Here is a 17,268-nt window from a genome sequence, read left to right as displayed (position 1 = left end):
ACTTCCTGTTACTAACCACGCTCACTTGCTCAATAATTTTACACATTCCTTTTTCATCTTTTCTTGTGCTATAATGTTCTCTGTGGTAGGTCAGTATTCTGCCATGTTGCATTTTAGACTGTTGGTCTCTATAATTATTTAGCCTTTATTTTTAGGTGTGATTGCAACATAGAATTGTCTGCATTTTGTAATTTTTTCATCATTGCATCTTAAAATGTACTTCTCTGTGGTTCACTGGCTCCATCTGTCATTTGATTAATGCAAAGATTCTTGGTGAATTTGCACTTAGATAAACCACAATATCAACAAAAGCAGGTCCTGCATTAGTAATTAATCCTGTGGCTTTTTGGCCCCTGTGTCGAAATGGTTAAAATCTAGTCTAAACACCCGTGCAAGGCCATATCCATGCATGGAGTCAACAGAGTCAACACTGGTGGGACCAAATCTGCCAGTGGGATGATCTGACTGAGAAAATGGGACAGCTGCTATGAAAGACTAATCATAAAATTAGAACAACATTTATAAAGTTGTGTGTTGTCAAATTAGCACAAACTGTTTCCAATATGTTGGTGGTTTTGTCACTGGATGCATGATGAACCTGCATTGTATTCTCTGCTTTGACAGGGTACATTCATAAAACACATGTGGAGGGAGGTGGAGGGGTTAACAGGTGTTTTGTTGTTGCTGCACTGGAGAGGTCACCTGTAAGGAATGCATATATAGGTCTATTTAACTTGTTCTACCCGTTTTCTAGTCATGTGACTAATGAGACTTGGCAGTGGCCAGTAGCTCTCCAGTTTATCCACAGAGGGGCAGTGTTTTCTTTTGTAACCATGTTGTTAAAAAGCAGATAGTACTTCACTCATGCTAACAAATGTGATCATTCATTCTTTGTGGATGCGCTGAACAGAAAAAATATTTGGAAAAACTTTGATATTTACACTTTCCACACCATAGGGATGATTTGTTTCATACACCAGACCATAGACATGTTCCAAGCTGTTTCAGGGCCGGATTAACATGCTTGATGGCCCTAGAGTAAAAATTATAGTGTGACCCCAATGCACACACATTCTTTCCCATGTCTGTGTATTGTGTTATTACCTAGAAACTAAGTGCTCTCTGTACAGAGATGGTGCTAATACAAGGTCCCTTTGTCATTCTTCCTTTGCATTTTTACACAGAACCAAACATCAACAGTATCATGCCGCTCCAGTGTGTGATTTTAGACAGCATGCCGTCATTGTGGAAACAAAAGAAGCATGACATTTAACACAACAGCATCAGCCTCTCATGCGACATGCAACATACACGTTGGAAGTGCTTTATGAAGAATAACAATGCATTAACATGTCAAGAACAATAATTTAATGTCCCTGTTATGTGGTGGCTGATCTTGTTCTCTGCTCAGAGGGTAAGGAGCACCTGAATCCCATTGTTTTTGCAAATTGCAGACATTTGCACCTGCTGTTCTTTTTCTTTGAGTTAACAGCTAACTGCTATTAGCTGCTTTTTAAATCTTCCGGGTTGGGTTGCACACATAGCACGTCGTCAAAACGTCACATCTGTCCTGCCCATAGTCCCGTCCTGCTGGCTGTCCTGAACATAAAGACACAGTCTGAGCGTCGTTACTAGTTACCAGTTTAATATGCAACTAGTTTTTATAGTAAGGTTCTTTGCTTTGTCTCTCCTTGCAACTTTCATTTCAGTTTATGTTCTGTTGTAGTACTGTAAATGACCGCAAACTAATAATGCCACACAGTGTTCCCGGGGCCTTTGGCTCCTCTGAGAGTCTAGGGCCCTGAGGCTGTTTCCCCTCTTTGTCCAGATCTAGCTTTATACGACACAAACTCTGGGTTATGACCTCCGTCTTGTCCTCAGGGATGCAAAATATGAAGCTTAGTGTGCTGTTGACCAGAAAATCAATACCACAATTTCAACAAATTACATTGAATCAATGCATTGATCCATTACGTGAGTTGCAATTGTTTGGGCTTTTTAGTCACACGACATTTCACGAGGTTTCATTAGCCTTTGATGGAAATCATTTCACCTCTCAGGACCTTTTTAAGTGAAATGGAAAGTGCTGTCAAGCTTTAAAATGATTGCTCAAGGAGTCATTTTTCACTGTATTTAATTATTTTTTTAAACCAGTAAAAATCACAACTTTCTACCTTCCCTGCTATTTAACACAACCTTTCTGATAAATTCACATTCTCAAATGTGTTTCTAAAAGTGTAGAATTAGACCCTTGTCTTTATTTAGCTGGGTAAACACAGTCCAGGTGGCTGAATTGGAAACTAACGGACACTTGACATTTACTTTTCAAACCTTTGACTGAAGAGGATTACATATCACCGAGTTACGGTCCCTAAAGCGGCACATCTTCTGGCCTAATTGGGTTGGACAGCTCGGCCAGATATTGAGGTGGCATTTTGCCGGAGAATTCCCTCAGCTCCCTGATGATGAACCCGGTGTGCCTTCGTTTATCAACGTCTGCCTGCTTTTGCTGAGTAGTTTGTTTTTGCCCTTCGCACAATATATCACCTGTCACATCTAATGGGACCCAGTATGGAGTACACAGGGCCCCAGTGGATCCCTTGGGTTCATCTTTGTTTCCATTTCCACCATTGCCATAGATAACTCCTTCCATAGCTGCAGCGCTCCACCTCCTCTGTACCAGAGAGTTCTCTCTTTGTGCTGGCATGAAATCAAATAGAGACTTCTTGCAATAAGGCGGACAGAAGTCCCATTAAAGTGCCTGTGGTGGGATTGGATTTGGATGATAACAATGGACCTGCACAATACAGTTTAACCTCAAAACTGGGACAATTGACTCAAGCATTTGGCTGAGTGTGCCCCAAAGTTGCTTAATGGACATACCACAGCACAACCACATCAATACATACAACTATGCCCAAACAAATAAGCGTTTCTGTCTCAGGATGACATGAAATGAGTCGGCCTAGTGACTGTAAGTCTAATTGCTCATGTTGGGTGGTCAAAGTTAAAACATTTATCTCTGCCCTGTTTAAGTGGAATGGGATTGTTTGTATTGGTCAATTTATGTTGCATTCATGTGATGTTGGGAGGTCATAGTTTCCGAGTTGGGAAGTCGTTCTGAAGACTTTGTTGTGTTCATGTGCTTTGAGGTTGCAACAAGGGAACAACATGGAAGCTATTTCTAGTTTATTTATTCATTCATTGTCTGTAATTGCTTGTCCTCGCAAGGGTCGTGGGAGCCTATCCCAGCTGCCATTAGCAGCGAGGCAGGGCACACCCTGGACAGGACAACCAGTCACGCTCACATTCACACCTATGGGCAATTTAGAATCACCAATCAACCTGACCTGCATGTCTTTGGACTATGGGATGAAGCTGGAGAACTCAAACAACCCCGCCCATGGTCCGAAACCTTGTTCCAGCCCAAGTTTGAACAGGGGACCCTCTTGCTGTGAGGTGACAGTGCTAACCACAGCACCACCAAGCTGTCCCTTATTATTTTTATAAATATTTTATTTTTAAAAATATGTCTTATATATTATATATATTACATTTCTATATATTTTCATATTTAACTCTTACTTTACATGGACAGCAGTTAACATTAATACCATGTTACACTTTACATGTGATCAAAAATTAAAATTTAATACGTGAATTGATAAAAAAGTTTCTTATCATTGACCAGACTATATACTATATATATATATATATATATATATATATATATATATATATATGATAGAAAATATGACAGAAATATATTTTCCTCTCAATCATATTTGATCCCCTGAAATCCCGACTCAAAGGTTGCGAACCACTGATCACTACAATGCCTTCTAAGCTTGCGCATTCAAGGTGTTGACCTTTGACACATGAGGTCAAAAAGGTTAGTGCCTAAGCCTGCAACTTAAAAACTTTTTTTTTAATTAGCAATTGATTTTCTGGTCATTTTCTTGATTATAAAGTGTTTGGTCCACAAAATGTCACACTGTAGTGTTGCAATTCCCCTTCCAATTGCAATTTCCCTTCAGCCCAAGGAGGCATTTGTTTTGTCCGAGTAATAGTTCAACCAAGACATTCATTTTGTGATGGGCTGTTAAAGTGAGAAAAGAGAACTGTGTTTATACCGGGAAAATTAAGCTGCATTGTCATAGGCTTTATGGTTATGATGTTCTTCTCTGTAAACCCATATTTTCCATCACTTGCATAACGTGTTGGATTTTCAGATTAATATATATAATATAATATAACATAATATAATATAATATAATATAATATAATATAATATAATATAATATAATATAATAAATAATATAATATATATTGAATGGAATGTTTTTACTATCATATTATTTAATTAAATAGCAACGTTACTTTGGAGAGTGGTAGTTAACATGGGTGTTATTTTGAACTAAATACAGCTGGCTGGGGTTACGCAAAAATAACTGGTTTGTTAGACTAAAGTTTTTACTGAACTGATCTATTATTCCTCTTGGGCTTGCAGAAATTCCGGAAGTTGCTGCTTCTGCCAAGACAGACAACAGAGTCAAGCCAGTTGGAATAAGATAAAGCACTCTCGATTGTACCTTTCAAAGTAAAATCTACGTTGTCCTTCTATATATTGTATTGCTACTTACATTACACGTCAGCCTCTTATGTTTTCCTGTTTTCCCCGTGTGTTGAATTAATACCGAATACTTCTTTGAAATTGTTTATGACGGCAAGTATTTCTCTACATAGCATTATTGGCTGTTAAACGGACGCGTATTTATGTATTTATTTTGAAACCCAAATCCTGTAATTTCCGGTCTTGTTCCGTGTTTTTATAGTAGCTTGGCGCAGCTGTGAGTGGGACAAATGAAGTTCATTTTCTACAGCTGGTGATGGCGGATGTTGTTGAAAAAGACACCATGAAGAATTACCACATAGCATCTGAGAAAATAAACCTAGAGGCCAGTCGCTACCCTTACTGTATTGTGTGGACACCAATCCCCGTGTTATCGTGAGTTTTCGCCGTCCACTGCTCAGTCTGTCTCTGAACAAAAGCTCGGGACATGAGACGAAGTGACAGCTTCATTAGCTTAGCTAGCTAGCAGGCGAACAATACCATCCTGTTGCTGCTTTCCTTTTAAAGATGTCTCATATTGACATACTGATATCAGTGTGCCCTCGGTGTTAAAACGCAAGAGTCAGAGCCACGGATAAGAATGTCAAATGTCTACATGTAATAATTATGATTAAAATTGACATTTATTTCAGGAAATTATAATGAGAAAGCCAATAAATACCCAGTAAAACAAAAGTAGCAAACATAGACGTTTTTACGTACTGAGAGACTGAAGGCTAAAGCTTGCTTTGTTCAATGATGACCTTCTTTAAGTGTAAATTAACTTGGTGTGAGAAGTAACATCACTTATAGTGATGTCACAATGTGATTTGTTAGTGATACATTTTCATATTTTTTTTTTAAACAGTTTAAGATTTAATAGAAATTGGAAATTTTGCTGTTAACTTCTTAACGTCATCTGTTATCCAGCAATGTTAAAAGTGCTGACAGTCATGTAACTCAGGACTCCTAAGTGAGTCAGGATGAGTGGATTTAAACCGGAGGATAATCAGTTTGAATTTTGGAACCAGTTTATAAGTTGTTTTGGGAAAAGTCAATCGTATCCCTCATTTTTTTCTACAACAAGTTATTTGTTACATGTGTTTTGAGTCCTACATCAGATTACAATAAGTTAACCCTTTGAAACCAGGACTGAAAGCAGTTTTCATGTGCTGCATTCAGATGGCTTTACCAAGCTACTTGATCCTCTGAAACCTGAGCAAAGTAGTTAAATATATTTTGAAAAACATTGCAAAGAAAGGCAGTAACCAACACTGCAAGAAATGTCCCACAAATTGCAAGAAATTTGTCAAACGTAACAAGGAAATTACAAAAGAAAGTTTTAAATAGGGGAGGATTAGATTTTTTTTTTTTAAATGGGAAAACTGTCCAGAAAACTATTCTAATCTCATGGAAAATCTTGAAAAGTCATGGAATTTTATTGTGTGTGATGACATTGTTACAGCATTTTTTTCACGTTTAATGTCCAATGAAATGTAACATGGCTGCAAATTTATTTTCTGTAGCTGTTGACGTAACCTTGCTGTGTGTGTGATATTAATATGCTATAATGCACATTTCTTTATATTTTTCCGGCATCCTGTCTCTCTCTTGATCTATACCAGCTTTCTGAAATTATGTTGAATAGTCTGAATCTGATTTGTATCAGATATATACATATATATACATGTATGTATATCTATGCTTCTGTGGGGGGGTTTTGTGTTTAGTTTTAGGTTTTTTTCTTGTAATTTATTCTTGAAATGTTTTTTTGTTTGTTTTTATTACAAGTTTTTTGTTACTATTTGGGCCATGACTTGCTGAATTACATTCTCCCCGTGTTTTAAAAAGAAATCAGCCAATTTGCTCAGGGTTCAAAGGGTTAAATGAGTACTGCTGCCCATTTAAAAGTAACACACCTCTCACCTTCTTTGTCTGTCCTGTGTGGACCTGGCCAAAGAAGATACATAAAGATTAATAACACTGGGAACATCTGGGAACATGTTCATCCTTCTAGGGACTGTCACAGAAATGCTTATGTTGTAATATTTATTTTGCATGTTTGTTTGTTTTTTCTTGTCCAGATGGCTTTTTCCATTCATTGGCCACATGGGAATCTGCACTTCCACTGGTGTCATCCGGGACTTTGCTGGACCTTACTTTGTCTCAGTGAGTATTGACAGGGGTGCTGCAAGGTTTATAGACATTAGGTCCATTTGGCAAGATTTAGGAAGATGTAGTGTTACCCAGAGATGAGGATTACAGATTGCAACTAGCTGAAAGTTTTTATAATTTCTTCAGTGGTCATTATTTAGGAGGTTTTTACCAGAAGCCAAACTATCCACAGAGGTCTGTTCTTGGCCAAAACAAAAGAGCCTGTTCATTGAAACTGATTAAAAAAACAATGAATAAAGCAGTTTCACTTAAAAACAAAACAAAAAAAAACAAACAGTTTTTTTTTTCAGATGCTCTCATCATGGGGGTGCTGCTAACTACGCTGGCCAACATAAAAACATGAAGGACCCTATCTAGAGCTAGTGTTACTGTAGAAACATGGAGATCTCCATCGACGAGGACCTGCTAGTTTTGCTAGTTTTTATTATATTCCATTTCTGCCAATATATCTCCCTAAATCCTACTCACTTACAAAAGGTTTTGAGAGGATATTATAGCCTGCATATAAAAGTAAGAACAGTGTCTCTAACCTAACAAACTGAAACATAATTGCATGTGGCTGCATTAATGGGGGCGCATTGCTTCAGATATCAGTGAGATAATGACATTTATACAACAGTTAGATCTGTCCAAGCAGTTTGCTTGGTCGAGAGGCATCCCATGAATGCTGATGTACAGTACAACATCACTGGGACTTTTAACTCTGCATGTATCACTCCGCGTTACAGCTGTTATAAACCAATAATTAGGCACGCATAACCACTCGGTAGTTATCTAACATTACCGTACATTGTATCAATGTTTGAAGAGTGAGGAAATCCCATCTGACTGGTAGCGTCGCTCAAAAAATACGTTGAACAAAATTCCGCCTCATGCAAAAGCCCTCAAGCCCAGGAGGGGAGCAGCTGCTAGGGATGGGTTTTGGTAAACCGCCGTTTTCTGGAAATAAACCAACCACAGCCTGAGAGCCACCGCAATTAACAAACTTTCTGATACTTGACTCGAGGTGACAGAGATCATGGCAGTGAGTCGATACAAGCAACAACTATTAATAAACTCTTATTTCACTAGAAACACACACACAGCAGCGCCAAATTAAAGTCATTAAATACACGATCAAATCATAATCTGTTGTCACTTATTACCGTTCATTGATAAATGGCTCTTGTCGAACTGTTGTATAACAGCAATACAACATTTGAGGTCATGCTTTTATACTGTATATCATCACAGCTGTGGTTATCTTCAGCACTCAGACTGCAGCCTGCAGCCTAGTGCCTATGACCCAATCAGCTGTGGTGATATACAGTATAACAGCATGACCTCAAGGATCACTCTAGTGTGGTATTGCTGAAATGATCCAGAAAATCAGGTTCGAGTAACTGACTGTGCGTGAAATTAAAGGCTTAACAGAAGAGACACTGAAACACTGCACAGTGGTCTCTGAGGAATTTTAAACTTTGGAGAGTTAGCCTGTGGCAATCATTTTATCTTTAATCACAAATTGCCAAGCTTAGCAGTAGAAATACGTCATTAATGTTACTAAGCAATCTGCTGAGAGGTAGCGCTTGCATGTGCTTACATTGTTTTGCGGATGCCCTCTTGAGTTGGCACTCGATAAACCTGCTGTATCAAAGCAACCAACCACATGAATGAGGGGGCTTCATTTTACCAGACTGTGATTATGTCCGTCTGACCGCAGCCTAATAGGTTGTTGGACCCATTTGGCCGTTGCACACAAACAAAGTTGTTGTTGGATAAAAACAGGATTTGAGGCACATTTCCTTAATTTGTAATGCTAAACCATCTGAATTACATATTATGATTCCCAAATAACTCCATAGTGTGTCAGTGCACATGATCGGCACAACATAAGAAACAGTTTGTTTTTTAATCTGAAAATCTTTCAGATCTTTCAGATTTTCCAAGAGGTGAAGTAAGTTAACTTTTTTTACTGTCACATAATTAGCTTCAGATCGACTGATGTGGTATGTGGCTATGCCTGCTTTAATTATTAGTGTAGCACACAAAATGAACATGAAATGAGCCCAACAAACTTGATAAAAAAAAACCATGAGTACACAAATGATCACTAAATCTTTTCTGAAATAATAAATAGCAAATAAATATTTTTCTTTTGCAGGAAGACAACATGGCTTTTGGAAGACCGACAAAGTAAGTAAATGAAAATATTTGGGTTCTTGTGGTTACATATATTGCTTCAAAGAACCAAACCTGTTTCTTTAGCCCTCCACAGTAGTTCACATAGTTTCTTTTTGACGGCAGGTACTGGATGCTTGATGTAAGCAAAGTGTACGCCAGCGGCTCCAATGCCTGGGACACAGCGGTGCACGATGCATCAGAGGAGTACAAGCACAGGATGGTAAATAAGTGGTCTCATGGACATGTCTTTAATTTACTTTTATAAAAGTGAAAACATCATTAATGATTTGTCCTCTTTGTTTTCTCCAAAGCACAACTTGTGCTGTGACAACTGTCATTCACATGTCGCCATGGCTCTGAATCTGATGCGATATGAAAACAGCACCTCGTGGAACATGGTCAACCTCTGCCTCCTCGCTCTGATCCATGGAAAACATGTCAGGTAAGAAGCCCTAATATCTCAAGTGTTTGGAAATAGAGTTTGCTGCTGGGGTTAAACTGGCACAGAAACCTAAACTAAACTTCCCAACCACAGCTGCCACCGAGGTAGTGAAAAGGAACACCACTGTTGATGTCACTGTGAGAATATATAAATAGGGTATAACATCATATCATTCTCTGTTTTGAGTCGTGTCATTTGACACTGTTAAGGCATGACCTCACAAGCCTATTTAAAGAGTACATTAACCTTCATTTAAAAACATAACAGGCTTACATAACAGAACAGCTTTAACACTGCATGTTGCTCTCTACAAGTCTGTGAGTCCCAGAGGTGAGTTTGACATATTAACACGACTGACTTGCAGCACAAAGCCTCAACTTAAAGAGATAGTTCAATAGTTCAGGTGTTTTGTAGTGGGATTGTATGGAGTACTTATTCATTAACAGTGTATTACATACAGTAGGTGTCTGTTGGCCACTGCCGTGGACGGGGTCCATTCTTTCTTCAAAGCCACCAGACTCCATTGACAAAAACAGTCATTTAAGCTTGCAGATACAGGAGCTGTTGGTCTACTGCTGCCTCGATCAGTTAGTTAGTTTGTGTTATTGTGTGACTTTGGTTAATCCCATCTAACCCTTTTAATGTCAAAGTCACACAATTACACAAACAAACAAACTGATGGAGGTAGCAGTAGACCAGCAGCTCCTGTGATCAATGAAGTTAGAGTATCGTTTTTCTCAATGGAGTCCGGCTTTAAAAAAAGGAATATACGGCTTCAGTTCCTTGTCGGGAATCACTGTCTGACAGACATGTAAAGCAATGAAAATACTAATAAGTAATACATTACTTAGCTACTGTCAGAACATATATACATGCACAGTTTAGTGGAGCTGCAGCCATAGCTTGATTAGGCCATTTCATTGGACTGTCCTTGTGTGGACTGGAAGTGTAACTTTTTAAAAATTTGAAATAGGTATAAAATACTAAATTTTAAAGCTGTATGTCCCTCACCTAAGACAAAATGAACAACAAGTCTCTCCTCAGTGCTTAATGTTTTTTTTTAAATGCCTGACCCGTTTTGCAGCATTCCTTCAACACAATTTGCAACAGTCCCTATCCCTAACCACCGAGGGAGGCGTAAGCAGCAACAAGGAGCACGAGCCGAACACCCTGTCCAGTTAATGTCTGACTAAGGTGTTTACAAGACGGAGGAAATCGAATTACAATCGCATTTTTTGGAAGTGTTAGTCCGACTTTGAGAAATTTGATTTAGTCTGATTTCAGTCGGACTAACATGTTTACACGTATTTTAAAAGTCCAGTTTTAGTCAGACTAATACAATAATTTTATCTTTTCTAACATCATGTAAATAAACTGTGTGTTGGACTCCAGTTAGCTTCTCCAAACTAGGGGCATCTACTGTATGTAACACACTGACTATGGATAGGTACCCAACATAATGCCATTTCAAAAAATCCAAATAATCCCTGTAAATATAGAAAGGAGTTCATTTTCACATAGAAACACAGGGCAGTTTTAGGGCACGGACATGTTTTTCATTGTTACAGCTCTAATCTGGCTCAGTGGATTTAAAATTAATGGTGATTGATAGCTATGAAGCTGAAGGGTGTTTCAAGGTGTTGGAACCCATAGTGGGTAAACAGAGTCTGAATAGTCGTCCAATTTTTTTGGACAGTGCAGCAGGAAATGTTGCCTTGACTGGCAATATCAGTCACCTGATCTTAGTCCAACTGAACAGGTGTTCCACCTGCTGAAGCCCCTGAAAGGTGGCGGCTGTACAGGCCTGGCAGAGCAATACCAGGGAAGTGCCGGCTCACGTCTCTGTGTTGTAGACTTTTGGACAAGAAACACAATCAAAATAATGCTAAGAATCAGCACTTGAAGCTTGTAGTCACTATTTGAATTCAACACAGTGAAAAGTCTCTTTGTCCTTCCAATATCAGGCTACACTGTAGAGTACACCAGCATTAACTCTGTACAACAGCCGTGAAGTAATGAGGATAGTCACCTGTGTATTTTCAAAATTCATTTTTTTCACATCGTTACACACTTTAAGTTGGACTATTGTCTCTGTGACAAAAATGTTTTGCAGCAACATTATGTCTTTTGCAGAGATAAGCTGCTGCTGCTGCTATCCTATAATCTACAGCTGCTTTCTATGAAGACACTGTAAGAAGTAGGGCTGAAGCTTGTGAATGAGGTTTCTCACTGATCCCAGGGGCTCGTGCATGATTTTACAGTATACCTTGAACCTGTTGTCTCAGGACACAAGAGAGAGAGCCCTGGTTCTGGGAAAAAGTAAGCTTGTATATAGGACATTTCTCGAGAAAGCCTTTGAGGACTAAAGTTACAGGAGTGGACTACACATCCCAGTGGCTCTCTGGCGATTGTTGGGAAGAAAGAAGCTGATTAGACAAGATAATTGAAGTCGCTACAGTCACGGCCATTTGTCTTGTATGGGTACTCCTTCAGTGATGGATAATGCTCCCGGTACAGCCCTGATACGTTGTTGTATTTGCTTTGCAACGACCCCCAATTTGTTTTCTGCTACTTGATACATATGTGTTACTTTCAGTAATAGTTCCACCTTCTTGTTGTTTACATTTAATAACAGAGATTGATAGTGATTGCAGACTAAAAGGGACTTAAGAGTGCATGGATTGCAAGGTTAGAGCAGGAGGTATAGCTGGGTGTAATCAGCATAAAAATTGTAAGAGATATCATATTTTCTGAAAATAGTCCCCAAGGGAAGCATATACATTTAAATAAAATAGGCACCAAAATGGAGTCTTGTGGTACTTCACGGGAGATGAGTATAGAAGAAGAGGACACATTGTGGATTGAAACAGAGGGGAGAGGTATAGAAGGCGATGTATTCTGAAATGTTGCTAAAATGCTGGAGTGTAAGGCGATGGTTTTAGTTTTAAACAGCACCTGAGTGAGGGAAAACTACTTAAAAATTGCCTTAGTTTCTTTTTTGTACATAATGCTCTTCTCCTCACCTTCACGTATCTGTCTCTCTACTACTCTCCTCTTGGTCCAGCTGTGCAGGCTTTCTGAAGACCTGGCTGCCTTTCCTGATGCTGATGGGCATGATCCTTACAGTGGCCCTGACCCTCAACCTGCGGTGACCTGGGAGGCCGGTTAAAGACACAGTGGAACCCCTGCAGGTCGGATGTGGGGTTGACCTTTTTAGACAACTAGGGGGCATCACACGGTGTCGAGCAAAAGCGATCGAGGAGATATAGACTACTTCCCTCCGAGAGGAGATTGTTGAACAGGAATGTACAACACGTGTATACCAACACATGCTTGGTTTGTGGTAGCAGGCGGCCTGTTAGTGGCATTATTCCAGTGGTGATACTGGAACGAAATAGTGATGGAAATTCATTTATATTCAGTCATTCATTTAGAGGGAGGTGACTGAACACCCCATCACCACCACAACTAGCAGAAAACACACTTAATGGATTCGGATTATTGAAAGTCTAACAGCAGGTTTAAGCCATCGCCACCTGCACAGTGTAGACGTCGTGTAGCTGTATTGATAGTTGAATTGAATTCTCTGAGGGAACACATTCATGCCTTGCTTTCAGATTCTGGTGACTTACTTTGTAATGGATTGGGAGTGTAATCCCATGATTCAGTGCTTCCAGAATTTCACTTTTATACTGGGGAGCACAAACATGCTATATCAATTAGATGCCTTTCTAGGGAATTTATTGCATTTCATGCTTGATCTAATGTAGCTTCTTAAACATGCCAGAGCAGTTTGTATTTTTGTGCATTTTCTTACTTAACTCTGTAGGATATCAAAAATGTATGCATCTTCTAAAAAGAACTATTTTTTCAGAGATATGTCGTACATGCATTCCATGTATCACCTCATGGTACTACTTTGAATAGGTTTACGATGAATGTTTTCATACCTGTAACTACAGATCATCAATGCAACGATTGTAGCAACCTCAGTGAACGTGGCTGTGGAAAATACCTAGAGAAACCAACAGAACAGTTAAGCTCCTTTTTTCGGTTTTCTATACTTGTGCCATATGTTGGAGAATGGGAGACCAACTCAAACTGTGTCCTTGAAGTTGTTCTTAAGTGGAACAGCTCATTGGTGATTCCAAATTTATTGAAGAGCAGCTTGTTGTCGGGAATTATGAAACCTGGTTCAATCTTTTTGTTTAACGTGAGAAAAGTTTTTTCTTACAAATTTTGACTTAAGGGAAAGAAGCAAGAGTCAGTGCCTAAAAATGACCTCTCTCACAGCTCCGTTATGTATTATGTATTTCTGATTTTTGTAGTTATTCTTGTTGAATTAAAAAAAAACTTAAATCCACATGATGGTTGGCACTCAAAATCCGTTGCCATGGCTGTCGTGAGTAGATTCAAATCCCCTCATTGTTTGCAATCAAATCGAAAAAAGTGTTGAGCCCTCTCTTTGTCCGCGGTGCTGCCAGAAGCAGCAGGTAGCCAGGATCCTCAGGTTTTTCACACTCGCCAACCCCTGCTGAATATCCGCAGTTCCCCCCCAGCGCCTGACCAGCATCGCTCCTGCTGTTTTCCACCTCTGCATATCAGATCTGAAGGTCAATGCGAAATGTCAGCACTGTTTCACAAAGCTTTGACACATATACCGACCAACATCCTGCAATAATCCAAAGTAGATGTCATTTAAGTGTGATTTTACAGTTTTATTTTCTGTGTTTAGGGTTTCATGTTAGGGCTAACACCGTGCCAGTTTTCTACACTTTGCTCTGCTCACTCGGCTGCCCGAGAGCAGATATTCTGTGGCCTCTTGTGTGTATTTTACCCATGTCGCCTGTAAATATTTGATCACACATTATACCATACACCAGGTGCTCTTTATATATTTTGCAAACTTGATCACTCACTCGACAGATTTCCTCTTTTGAATAATTCACAGTGCAATTTTCATTCTCTACCCCACTCGTGCATATCATCTCTGCTCTGGCAGTGAAGCAGATTTGTGCCTGAATGAGTGCGTGATCGCGTGTGTGTGTTAGTCATGCAGCGATCAGAGAGAGCATGTGATTGCATGCCAGCATGTGTGTGTGTTTGTTGCATGCATGCAAGAGAGTTTGAGAGAGAAGTTTATGTTTGACACATAGTGCGGCTTCGTGATTAATAATGAGCTGCATTTCATTGCAGTCTGCTTCCTAGTTATTGATTTCTCTATTTATTATCCATATCTCTCTCTTAATCTGGTTCAAGTCTTAGTGATGATTAATAATAAATTAGAAGTGTAACAGGCCTGCTTAAGTTAACGCTGATTTGATGCAATAGCCAGCATTGTTAAGTGTGTGGCTACACATTCTGAAGCTGCAGAGTCATCTTCAATATATTTAAATGAGAAAATAGAAAAAAAATGAGAATCTGCCCTCAATTTGAACATTGGATACTGTATATAAAAACACAATTTGGGAATAATTTTCAGCCTTTTTACTGTGACACTTCATGACTGTTTTCTAAAGCCATGTCGTTATTGTGAAGAGGTAATCACCTTTTATTGTAAATACAACTTTATGCCACAAATATTTACATTCTAAATTATTGTGATTTGGACTTTGTGGCCCTCCATTCACAGTGATGTTACTAAAAGTAGCATGTGTTTAAAAAAAAAATCTGGAAATATGCTCATTATGCCTAAACTGCAGTGACATTTTGCATCTCTGTCCAAACTTAGTGAATGTGGCTGTGGAAAGTACCTATAGAAACAAACAGAAAACCCCTTTGGTTCTCTGTAATTGCGCTAAATGACGGAAAACGGGAGAAAAACTGTCCTTGAATATATGACTTGTTTTCTGCAGTGAAAAAGCTCTTTCATTACATTTTAAACTCTGAAAGGCAATGAATGAATGAGCCTTTGGGATCACTTGAAACTCACAATATTGCCATTATTACTGCTTCTGACATATAAATCTATATATATATTTTAGAAGGAGAGATAGAAAATCAGAGTGCATGTGCAAGAATGCAATACTCAGTGGAGATCATTTGAATGGTTTTAGATGTTGCCTGCTGCGGTGCCTTGTTGTATCCAAGAGCCAGGTCCAGGAATGTGGAGACCTGTGGTCCCAGCGATTCAGTCTGCTGACAAAAGACAGTTGGGATGCTATTATTAGTGCCACTATCCATATATACTTATACCAGTCTGCAATTTCAAAAACCCTCTTTTGTTTCTCTAATCCCCAAAATATCTTTTATGCTGCAGATCATATAGCCCACGGGGAATTTTAAGACTCCTCTGCAAATGACTGTGTGAACTCTGAATGTGATTATGACTTACAGCTATAATACCAATAAAGATGTCTATTATTGTAGACATTTGTGGGTTATTTTTTTACTTGAAATTCCATCATTGAATTATGAAAACTGTGTTTCGTGAAGGCTGTCAGCAGGAGGGAGCCATTGAGGGCAAAGTCCCTCCTGCTCCTTCTCTAGTTTCTATAAATACACTCTGAAGTGATTCCTGTAATAATCATTATAAGCTGTCAGAATAAACATTCAGTAAGGCTTTGATACTCTACTATCAAGTGGCTTCTAGTCCCACTCAGTGGTCATTATTCTGCAGAGTATCATGGTTTTCAAGGAAGGGGGGATCAAAGGCTTTAGTCTGACCCCCAAACACCCCTCCCCCACATTTACCATACCACCTGGGTAGGTGGGAATGACCAGAGACATCAAATCCAGCAGCTAGTAAATGGTGAAGTCATGGCAAAGTTATTGCATTTAAGAGCTATTTTTATAACAACCTACTTCCTTAAACAAAATTAGAGTAATAAAAAGAAGACAATGATTCCTGACAAGCTATAAAGCAAGGAAAATGAATATTAAAGGGGAAGTGCATCCATTTCTAAAATTCACAAATTTAATTCATATGGTCTAAGAAAGTCCAGAAATATTAGTAATAATGGCCAATTCTGTCCCAAATCCAAAAGCTAGAGTACTGAAACTCAAATTTGTGATGTCATTGGGCATAAAGTCTGGAGCTGCTCCACACACAAGGAATGGTGAAAGATGTTAGTGCACTAGCACTTTTTGCACAGAGACTGCATCATAGGGCCGCTGCTAAGTCTCTTGTCTGTGCCTCCTTTCCATGTTTCCACAGAACCAAATGACGGATGCATCAATCAGCTCCAGTGTGTGATTTTAAATAGCATCTGACATCGTGCAAACCAAAAAGTAGCTTGACGGGCATGACATTTAACACACCAGCACTGGCCTCTCCAGTGACTTATAACACATGAGTCAGCTGCACTTTGTGAACAGTAACAGTGATTTCTCTTTTCTGTTACATGGTGGCTGATTTTGTCCTCTGCTCGAAGGGTAATGAGCTCCTGAATCTCTTTGTTTTCCCAATATGCATACATATCCAGCAACTGCTCTTCCTCTTTGAGTTAGCCGCTAAATAGTGTTAGCTGCTTTTTAAATCTCTGGAGGTGGGTAGCATGCATAACACGCCACCAAAACATCACACCTGTACTTTCCCATGGCCCCATCCTTCCAGCTGTCCATGATTTCCATTTGAGGGCAACATAGGCATGTTATGAGAGCCCCTTATATGTGAGAGCTGCCACATATGAGGGATTTCTGGAAGGTGATAGTCCACGATTTCACCGAGGAATTGTGGATTCAAAACTTAAAGATTATCCACTCAACTTTTGAAGAGTTCTGTAATGCAGTAACACCTCTTGTAGCACCTGCTGCATCATGCCCCAGGGAGCCAGTTCCTACCGATAAGGGTATAGCCATAGCATCATGTGACCTATAGAAGCAAAAATAAAAAAAGTATTTCCATTGCAGTTTGGGAAAATATGCCTTTTTTTAA

General features: G+C 39.2%; 1 protein-coding gene across 1 annotated transcript; it reads left to right on the top strand.

The window, feature by feature from the left end:
- Positions 1-4,853: 4,853 nt before the first annotated feature.
- tmem222b (transmembrane protein 222b) lies at positions 4,854-15,760 on the top strand. The gene is made up of 6 exons (XM_042507121.1): positions 4,854-5,008; positions 6,697-6,781; positions 8,931-8,962; positions 9,074-9,170; positions 9,262-9,392; positions 12,457-15,760. Exons 1-6 carry the CDS (start codon positions 4,890-4,892, stop codon positions 12,542-12,544), a joined length of 552 nt encoding a protein of 183 aa, XP_042363055.1. The 5' UTR covers positions 4,854-4,889; the 3' UTR covers positions 12,545-15,760.
- The last annotated feature ends 1,508 nt before the right edge of the window (positions 15,761-17,268 follow it).

Source organism: Plectropomus leopardus, chromosome 18 (assembly GCF_008729295.1).
Source record: "Plectropomus leopardus isolate mb chromosome 18, YSFRI_Pleo_2.0, whole genome shotgun sequence".
In the NCBI taxonomy this organism is placed as follows: domain Eukaryota; kingdom Metazoa; phylum Chordata; class Actinopteri; order Perciformes; family Serranidae; genus Plectropomus; species Plectropomus leopardus.
This window is presented reverse-complemented; position numbering and strand designations above follow the sequence as displayed.